This window comes from Gadus morhua, chromosome 5, assembly GCF_902167405.1.
Source record: "Gadus morhua chromosome 5, gadMor3.0, whole genome shotgun sequence".
NCBI classification, from domain to species: Eukaryota; Metazoa; Chordata; class Actinopteri; order Gadiformes; family Gadidae; genus Gadus; species Gadus morhua.
The window spans coordinates 20,095,005-20,105,640 of record NC_044052.1 but is presented as its reverse complement, the minus strand read 5'-3'; the positions used below and the strand labels follow the sequence as shown (position 1 = coordinate 20,105,640).

The 10,636-nt window shown below is 52.0% G+C and overlaps 1 protein-coding gene across 1 annotated transcript; it reads right to left on the bottom strand.

Annotated features, from left to right (window-relative positions):
• Positions 1-7,096: 7,096 nt before the first annotated feature.
• Positions 7,097-9,975, bottom strand: kcnk3b (potassium channel, subfamily K, member 3b). Its single transcript, XM_030356612.1, has 3 exons — positions 9,648-9,975; positions 7,690-8,282; positions 7,097-7,569 (listed from the first exon to the last, which is right to left on the bottom strand). Exons 1-3 carry the CDS (start codon positions 9,928-9,930, stop codon positions 7,177-7,179), a joined length of 1,269 nt encoding a protein of 422 aa, XP_030212472.1. The 5' UTR covers positions 9,931-9,975; the 3' UTR covers positions 7,097-7,176.
• Positions 9,976-10,636: the final 661 nt, after the last annotated feature.

Genomic DNA, 10,636 nt, shown 5'->3' with positions numbered 1-10,636 from the left:
TCACTGTGTAGCCCCTACCTCACCTCAAATTCACGATCATTCACTTTGGATACACCTGTCCATTAAAAACAACACATCAGGCGATTAACGCCTGGTAGAAGGAGGGTGCTTGCAATGAAGACGCATAAACTCTATTTTAAAAATAAATGCATTAAAAGACATTTGAAGAATGAAACAGACGATCACACCAAACACAAACAAACAAGACAAATTAGGATTTCATTTTTGGTTTTAACCCTATCAAAATGGACCCGTGATGTCACAACCCCGTGGAAGTAGGCATGCACCCCCCCCTAGTGGTGGCGTCCCGAACCCGCAGGTGGGGACCAGCCAATCGTTTGAATTCAATTGTTGGTGCTTACCTTTCCCCTCAAATTACCCTTCTTATAAAAGGACCTCTCGCTGAACTGCCACTTTTTAGGTCCCCGCTGGTTCTAAGATTGGATGTTTTGCTAGCTTTTGTTTGAAGACTAGCTACTAACCGTGTGTAGTCCTAGAAATTGCACGGTGTCATCAATACTTCAAAAGGTTGGATGTGTATGATGTGCTATTATCATGAATGTAGGCCTGTTGTCTTATCTTACAACTGTTCCTCCTTTAAAAGTGAAGAAAATACAATAACCTTTAGCTGCCACCTAGTGGCTGATCTTGTACGCGACATCTCCAATCTGCAATATTCCCGTCTTCTTGATGATGAAAAGCTGTCCAAACAACGGCGCAGCTTTGTCGATTTTCCTCTCAGATGGCTTGCACTAGCGAAATCTGGAGAAACCGAGTGATGAATGAAACCAAATTTGTCTCTCAAATGCTCAAAGAGTCAGGATGGAAAAAAAAATTGGATTTGACATTCAGCCTTTAGGATCAGAATATTCTGATCAATGTGTGTGTCCATAGCGCTGTTGCGGTGCCAACGCCGTTGTAAAAAAAAAATGAAAAAGGCTTTAGTTTAAAAATATACTAGTAGGTTGACCTTTTAACTTCGAGATCATTTACATACAAATAAACAGGTTGCTTTGAGAGAGTATGCTACCAAGAGGATTCTCAGGTGAATTCAATTTGAAATAGCATCATCCGCCTCATTTAGCCAGTAGAGGGCAGCCAACAATCACATCCGGCTTTATGAGTCCTCGCCCCTTTGAGCGTTTGCAGCGTTTATCACACCCGAGGCTGGGTCGATGGTGGTTGACATGCACCTGCAACCACAGAGGATATCAGATATTCAATTCAAAGGTGTGAAAATGTTGAAAAGGCATAGGCGTTACACTGTGTGTGATTTTCTTCTCGTACATCGATTTTCCTACATAAGAAGATTTGTCGATGTTTTGTGCTTAAAGAACACATTCATATTTTGTACCGATAACGAGAGACACATATAAATTGACTTTATCAGAAAAATATATTTGAACCTAACACATACAATACAATATATGTATAAAGTGCACAACCCACGAGTTCACTTTAGTAGTAGTAGTAGAAGACACCTTTTCCCTGATCTCACACCCCTCCCTGCCGGATCCCTTTCTCTGACCCCCTCTTTTATTTCATTTCAGTAAAGAAGTTGAATCAGTAGTCCTACCTTTCCCAGAGTCTTCTGGTAAAGTGAACTTCTACCTGAGTCTAGAACGTGTGTACGTTTGCCCCCCCTGACGTCGGCTCTGTGCTCATGTCCGTGACTGAACTGGTGAACGTTGAGGCCCGGTGACACCAGGGTATCCTGAAAAGGAGTAAAAAGGAGGAGGAGGAGGAGGAGTCCTCCCATCGTTTAGGGTCACTGGATCCAGCTGGGGACACTCGTGCCTACGGGGGTACGGGAAGAGGTCCAGGGGTACGTGTAGAGATTTAGAGGACGTGCAGATATTTAAAAAAACGGATCAATACATTTAAATAAGGTCAAGACCAGGAAATAGAAGCAGGCCTTGCTTCCTCCATTTCTAAACACATATGTCTCCACAATAATAACAATAACTTATTAATAATAATAATAATAATAATAATAATAATAATAATAATAATAATAATAATAATAATAATAATAATAATAGTAAAATGATGATACTCAATGATAAGAGCATAAAGTCCAAACCAAAACATTTGGTGTGGAAGAGGGGGTAGACCTAGCGGTGCTCTGCTATTGGGGGGTCGGGGGAGGGGGGGGGGGGGGGGGGGGGGGGGGGGTTAGTCAACGCTTGCACTCCGGCTATAGCAGCAGCAGCATCAGAAGTCTCCCTCCACGCAGCTCACCAACGAACCACCTACACCTACCCCCCCCCCCCCCCCCCCCCCCCCGCCCCCGCCCCCCCCCCCCCCCCCCCCCCCCCCCCCCCCCCCCCCCCCCCCGGCGGGCGTGTCCGGATCTCCCGGCCGCCCGCGGCTCACCGGAGGCAGGCAGGTGACGTGATGGCGTGGGCTGACCTTCGCGAGGAAACTATTCCTGTCTTTGACACGGACGGTGGGCGCCGGGGCCACAGACGCCCGGGACAGCAGCTGCCAAAGCCACAGGCAGGCCGTAAGAGGACTGGATGCTCCTTCTGTCGCGGCACTGCGCTTATAGGACGCTGCAGGCGCGTGGCCGGGCGCGGCGCCAGTCCTTTGCTGGCATGGCGGCGATGTTGAGATGGCGTGAGTTTTTCTGATAACGAGGCACAACCTGGGAATAAGACACGAGGGGGCCGGGAAGAGGAGGAAGAGGAGGACCACGAGGAGAGTACAGAAGGAGATGCACGCTCAAACGACAGACAACGGCAGCCCCGTGTTGGGATAGGCAGTGAGCATCGGCCTGATACTCAGACTCGGCCTGCGATGATAACATGACTTTGTAGGTTGACGTAATGTTTACGAAGTTTTTTCCCTCAATGGAGCCGAATATATTTAACTAGAATTACACATCTCTGCTTCTGCAACTTGTTGTTTCTTTATGACGTCCATGTTTGTCTCTTGTCTTACACAGGCCTCCCGTCACATCCTACTGCATCAAAAACGTACATCAAAACCCCACCCTGATGCTTACAATTAACCATGACACAAATCCTGCTTTGATAGGTCATTTATTCTCACACACACACACACACATATTTCACATCACCATAGATACATTCGGTGATGAATTGATCTAGACACATTCAGGATTCAAGTAAGTAGGGCTTCAATGATTAGTCGATGAATCGATTAAAGCTGCATAGGTAAGATTCGAGAGTTGTTAAGAGAGAGAGAGAGCAGACTAGGGCGGAAGAGGACACGACTATGAAAGAAAACCACCAAAGAACCCCCCCCTCCCTCTGTACGTTTCTCGACCATCTCAACCTTGTCTTGCATTGATTGACAGGCAAGGTGTATTCCCCGAACTCATCAGGGACGAGATGGCCTGATTGGTCAGAAATGAGGCGGGAGCTATCCAAAATGTTCTTAAGTCCACACAAAGGGCCGGGGCAGTCCATTCAGAATAGATATTCTCACATAGCACCTCACTCATTCATAGCTGACGGTGGCTAGACCATTTCTAATAAATGACACTCAAATAATAGCTCTTAAATCTTACCAACAGCCCCTTTAAGCAAGAGACAGAACATTTTTCGATTGCAATTCTGCTCATCATTTGAATCATTCATCAAGTAAGAATACCAAACAGCTGCTGCCTAATGCTTCGTTGATTCAAACATTAGCTTGGACTATTTGGTTGAAAAGTCAAACCAGTAATCTGATGAAACAACCCTGCCATGGTATTTAGAGTCTTTATGACAACATTCCCCTTTTAGTAAAGTGTACAGAACTCTATTGGCAGGCGCTCACCAGCATCTGAGCGGGGGCCAAGCGCGTTACGCGACAGTCATTAAAAATAGCCGAGAGAAAACGTAGAACTGGATGTCGCTGCTCCGCGATCGACTCATCTGAGACCCTGGCCCCTGCAACGTGTTCGGAGGATCAGCGTGTTTCTGTCTGGTCGCCATGACGCGGGATTAACCTGGATTGTGTCGGAAAGGGGTCAGAGCCATTAGAAGATAACCGACCTGCCACGCTTTGACCCACATCTGGAGCCGCTCTGAGGATGACTCACGGCCCAGGAAACAGAGGCACTGTGGGGGGGGCTCTGATGGGCGTCACACGAGGGACTCGGCAGAGCTCCAGGTGGCACAACAGGTCCGGAGGAACCAAACAGAACACAGTGATACGAATAGAACCCATCTGTGGTCATCTGTTCAGTCCGGTGGCTCAGGCCAACGGTGACAGACGCGGAAGTGAGCGTTTCTTGCTGGAGACTGGCCCAGTTTATGGACATGATTCCAAAACGGGTCCGTAGGAAAGCTACTGCTATGAATGGATGGGATCAGCCCTTTGTGAGTGAGTTTAGGGGAGGAGGGACATACATGGTCTCCTCTGTCCCTACAGCTGTTGGTGTCTCAAAGAACAATCAGGTGGATGAATCGGTTGGAACCGTCTCACCTGCCGTCACTAGAACAACTTTCCCCAATATGATTCTCGGCACAACTTCCTTTAGATTCAGCCGAAAAATAATTGACGAAAGAGCCTTCCACGATGTTAACAAGGCAGTATAGCTCTTTGGTCTTAGTTATGCATGCTGTTATGTTGTGCACAACCTTGAGGTGACTGACGCACAATGATTCAAATTAAGTAGGGTTTAATCGACATTGTTTACATCCGTGGCAGACCGGCTTCTGCTAAATGCTCTTCTTCGGCCAAATCTGTACAAGGAGGTAATTTCATCAAATGACATTGGTAACAGATTTTTTAGTGAAGCCAGGAAAGACGGTTATGATGGTTTGATCACCCAGACCGGTAATGTCCTTCAAACTGCAAATAGCACTTAATCTGCTTTTACTAAATTGAGTTGCTTTTCGCACACCCTGTTGTTCCACTGCTCGGTGACCTCCTGTCCTCCTGACTACCTCTGTACTGAATCGTGTGGTTGGGGTGGTTGTGGTCCGTCTGTATTCATGTCTGAGACCCAGTCTGCAAACCAATGTTCCCGTAAGGAGACAATAAGCTAACCCTCACCTGTTTATCTCTAAGCTAGGCGCTGAAAGACAACACAAGAGCACAAACTTCAAATCCTTCAAATCAGCATAATTGCAATTTCCCCCAAAACAACATGATTTCATTTCCGTGGATTGTCATGGACATTTGAAGCAGGAACACAAAAGGCTGGTCATAGCGGTGAGGTGTCGGTGTCCCGGAGACTTACTGATGCCACAGAGTCACTGCGTTGCCTCTGGTGCCCGGCCAGGCATGTCCACGTGGGGCCGGAGACATCTGTGAAGGCATCTATTTTATCTCCTTGATTGTGAACCGCCATTTTCCATCACACTGAGCTTTTTTGGTTAGGTGGACGAGTGGATGAACCAGGCAAACGCCCGCCCCTCGCGTCTCTCGGTGTGGACGGACTGACCTGTTGCGCGTCATAGTCCAGGGTTCTGATGGTCCCTGGCTGGTGGGTAGGGGACTGAGGGCTGTTGGGAAGGGGACTAAGGTCTAGTGGGTAGGGGACTGGACTGAGGTCTGATGGGAAGGGGACTAAGGTCCAGTGCGTAGGGGACTGGACTGAGGTCTGATGGGAAGGGGACTAAGGTCTAGTGCGTAGGGGACTGGACTGAGGTCTGATGGGAAGGGGACTAAGGTCTAGTGGGTAGGGGACTGGACTGAGGTCTGATGGGAAGGGGACTAAGGTCTAGTGCGTAGGGGACTGGACTGAGGTCTGATGGGAAGGGGACTAAGGTCTAGTGCGTAGGGGACTGGACTGAGGTCTGATGGGAAGGGGACTTAGGTCTAGTAGGTAGGGGACTCAGGTCTTAGGTCTAGTGGGTAGGGGACTAAGGTCTGAGTTCTAGTGGGAAGTGGACTGAGGTCTGTTGGATAGGGGACTGGACTGAGGTCTGGACTCAGGTCTGGCGGGTAGGGGTCTAGTGGGTAGGGGACTGAGGTCTAGTGGGTAGGGGCCTCAGGTCTGAGGTCTGGTGGGTAGGGGACTGGACTGAGGTCTGGTGGGTATGGGTCTGAGGCCTTGGCCCACGCGTGAGGGAGAGAAGGGGAAGGGGTTTCGGTGGTTTCAGTGTCGACCGGATGGCGAGAGTGAACCGTGGAAGAAGATACACGCAAGTTTGTTTCCCTCTCTTCAACCTATTATATATATTTAGTTATTCCAGTTTTATTCTGCAGCAGAAGGCAGGCGGAGGAGAAGGAGGGCAGAGGAGAGGAGGAGGGAGGAGAGGATCAGACTTTCCGAGAGACGATGTCATCGCACCTTCGAAAAAATCTACAGTTACTTCTTCCAAATAGTTTCACGATTAAAGACCGGCATCTGGCCCTCACTTCAGCCTCAACCGCTCAACCTGCGCCACCTCAGAACAGCTGGTCAGGAGTCCACAGCTGTTTCGACAACCAGCTGAGAGGTTATGTTAACGCAACCGCGGATTGTTTCCAGTTTGCCATAAATTGCTCTCCGATCCGCCCGGCACGCGTGTTGGCAGCGGGGGGCGGTTGTCCGCGAGACAGGATCAATATTTACTTATGGGGTCTGGCAGATGGTGACGTCTCCTCAGGTGAATCTGACAGGTAAGCTAATGAGCCGACCAGAGGTTCCAGCACACCTGGTGCTCTCCCGCGTACCTGTGCCCTGTGTGCACCGCGTGTGTGTAATTAGATACATGGCTGCGTGTGTGTGTGGGTGTGTTTGCATGTGTATGTGTGTATGGGGAGAATGTGTGCAAAGGCACATGCGTGCAAAGGTGTGTGGGAGTGCAAGTGTGACACAGAGAGAGAGAGAGAGAGAACGAGAGGGAGAGCGAACGTGTTGCTGTGTCTGTGGTTGTGTGTTGGTGTGTGTGTGTGTGTGTCTGTGCGTACGTGCGTGAACGCATGCGCCGGAGAGAGTCGGCCTAACGAACCAACACATGATTCATTCCCGGCTGTCACACACCGACTCCTCTGTCAATAAGAACCACATGCTAAGCTGCTAGCTGCTAGCTGCCAGCAGCCTCCCCCCCCACCCCTCTGCGAGCGTGTCACAGGCGTCGCATGCCGTCCCCGGGGGACGGGGGGGGGGGCGGGGGTGGGGGCGGCCCGGCTCCACGCACGTCCACGTGTTGCTGAGCGGTGGGCAGGGCCCGTCTGTCGGACCCCGGGTAACGCTCCCGGTCCCGCCGTCCGTCCGTCCGTCCGTCCGTCCTACACCGAGCTGCGTCGCTGACACCCCCTGAAGGGCGAGAACATGTGGAGCCCCCCGGCGGCAACGGAGCCGACCGTGGCGCAGTGCCGGGGGCCGCACACGCACCCCGCCGTGTCCGCCTCCGGGTCGGGGTACGCCGGATACCCCGGGTAACCAAGGTAACCCGCGGAGCACGGGTCTGGGCGGATCCGCGGCGGCGGGCGCCGGTCGGCCTTGAGGTAGGGGTCGGAGAAGGACAGGTCGTCGCCGGGGGACGCGGGCCCCGGCCCCAGACTGCGCGGGCGCCGGTCGCCGCGGTACCACAGGCACGAGCAGATGGTCTGGAAGTGGAGGACCTCCGTGTAGCCGCGGCGGCGGCGGCGGCGCGGGGGCGGGGCCCGCGCCAGGCCAGCCTCCTCCTCCTCCCGGCGCCCGGGCTTGGCGAACGACGAGGAGGAGGAGGAGGAGAAGGAGGAGGAGCCGGGGGAGGTCACGGTGGCGGTGGCGGCGGCGTTAGCGTCGTTAGCGGCGGCGGCGTTAGCGTTCGCGGGCGAGGGCACGAGCTGCGCCAGCTCTCCCCGCGGCCCGGCCAGCCGGGCATCGCGGTGCCGGGCATCGTGGCGCCGCCGCTGCGCGTCCCGCCGCTCGTCCTCGCTGTTCATGGTGAGGAAGCGGAGGACCACCAGGTTGAGGAAGGCGCCCACCACCGTCAGCCCCAGCAGGATGTAGACGAAGCAGAAGGCCACGTAGCGCGGGTGGTTCTGCAGCGCCTGGTCCTTCTGCAGCGCCACGTAGTCGCCGAAGCCGATGGTGGTCAGCGTGATGAAGCAGTAGTAGAAGGCGTGCAGGAAGCTCCAGCCCTCGCTGCGGGAGAAGGCGGCGGCGCCCAGGCAGAGCGTGCCCAGGCAGGAGACGAAGCCCACCGCCACCATGTTGGCCATGGAGACGCGGGCGCGGTCCGGCGGGCGGAGGCGGAGCTTGACGCGGTGCAGCAGGTGACGCACCAGCGTGTTGATGCGCTCGCCCAGGCTCTGGAACATGACCAGCGTCAGGGGGATGCCCAGCAGGGCGTAGAACATGCAGAATACCTTCCCCGAGTCGGTGCTGGGGGCCGCGTGACCGTAGCCTGCACACACACACACACACACATGGGGGTAAGTACACATGTAACACACACACACACACACACACACACACACACACACACGCGTACACACACACGCGCACACACACACACACACACGCGTACACACACACACACGCGCACACACACACACACACGCGCACACACACACACACACACACACACACACACACGCGCACACAGACACACACACACACACACTCACACACACAGGGGTAAGTGCACAAGTAGGAATACACACACAAACACACATGAATAAATATACACATATATAAATACATACACACACATGTATATATAAATACACACACACAGAAACAGAAACAAACACATGTACATATAAATACATACACACACATACACACACACACACACACACACAAACACATTTGTGTATACACATATAAATTCACACACACACACACACACACACACACATATGTATAAATATACACATGTATAAATACATACACATCTATAAATACATACACACACATGTATTTATATATAAATATAAACACACATATATATATATATATATATATATATATATATATATATATATACAGTATACGCTGAAACACCCACACCATACAGGTTATTTATATCTCTGTTAACAGATGCACATCGGTGCTCCAGGTTGGTGGCCACAATTAAACACTCACACACGCACACACAAATACACACACACACACACACACACACACACACACACACACACACACACACACACACACACACACACTTCACACCCACGCACACACCCACACACACCACACAAAAACACCACCCCAACACACACTACACTCACACACCAGATACACACCCACACACACAACCACACCCACAAACACCCCACACACTCATCCACACACACAAACATCCCACACACTCACTCAAGCACACATACCACATTAACACTCACACACACAGAAACATATGTGTGGCACACACACGCACGCACACACACACACACACACACACACACACACACACACACACACACACACACACACACACACACACACACACACACACACACACACACACACACGCATACACACCCACCTATCTACAATTTATAAACATATTGTTACGAGGTGATAATTATAATATATTTGTCAGTTGTTTTGAAATAACTGATACTAGGTTCAAAGCATTTCTATCATCTTCCTTGTGAAGCTATTAAACCGAACGAGGCTCAATCCCAATAATGACCCCCAAAGGTGAACAAATCCGACCATAGTGCTCCATCATCATCTCCATACCGGGGGACCTGTCACCTGCAATAGTGTAACTATTAGAGATGACGCATTCAATCCACCTTAAGCTTCACCTTGTCCTTACCTATGGTCGTGATCACAGTGATGGCGAAATAAAAGGAGCCCGCGAACTTCCACTGCACACCCGCCTTGTGGGGCTTCAGCTGCAGCACCACGAGCTCGAGCTCCTCGAAGTTCGCCCGGCTCAGGTTGAACCGGCGGAGGAGCTCGTTTCTCCGGGCGTCCAGCCGCCGCTTCTGGCTCCTCTCGTGGCGGGACTCGAGCGTGTCGAACACGGCGGCGCCGACCACCAGGTAGGTCAGGATGCTGACGATGAGCGCGAGGGTCCTGGCGTTCTGCCGCTTCATCCTGCGCGCGTCAGAACAGAGACCCCGACCGACCCCCGCTCTCTCCGCGCGCGAGCAGAGAACTGAGCCGCCTTGACGCGACCCGCTGATTGGCAGGGGGTGTGAGGCTGGGGGGGGGGAGAGGGAGGGTGGGAGGGGGATAGAAAGAACAAACAAACCGGGGATCCCACGCGCAGCCTGTACTCGGAATGAGACGCGCTCGCGCCGCGGGGACCGTGAGCAGTATCCTCAGCACCCCGCACCCCCCCCCCCCCCCCCCGCCACGCAGTGGGGCGCGGACCTTATTTGGACGATTTGTCACCACCGGCGTGTACTTGGAAGGCAAGAGCGAAGAGAAAATAAACATGGACTAAATAGAATCACTCCGGAGAAGAGAAAAGTGATGACGACCCAACACCTGAACTATTACGAAAAGACTTGAAGTATTATCCCCCCCCAAAAAGTGAAGGAAATCAGAGTAGAGAGAGCTGGAGACCCGGGAGGCCGAGGCACAGGGGTGCTGCATCCTGTTAGGGAGAGACACTGACGGGCGGCTCCCGGCGTGTTTAAACACCTTCAACCCCACGTGGTTCCCAAGTCGTCCAGCAACATCATTTACTAAACCAACCGTCGAATGGGAGTCAATACTGAGAGATCAGATAACAAATGCTTTCTCTAGTCTTGGCCCCTCTTCCAGTGAAGGATATTGATCAATATCGGGAAATGG

What these genes read in the sequence shown, in the direction of transcription:
- kcnk3b (XM_030356612.1), bottom strand. Translation starts at nt 9,930, where the DNA reads ATGAAGCGGCAGAACGCCAGGACCCTCGCGCTCATCGTCAGCATCCTG. An exon ending in CACTGTGATCACGACCATAG is followed by an intron (nt 8,283 to 9,647) that starts GTAAGGACAAGG and finishes GTGTGTGTGCAG; the next exon opens with GCTACGGTCACGCGGCCCCC. An exon ending in CGCCCGCGAACGCTAACGCC is followed by an intron (nt 7,570 to 7,689) that starts GCCGCCGCTAAC and finishes GAGGAGGAGGAG; the next exon opens with GCTGGCCTGGCGCGGGCCCC.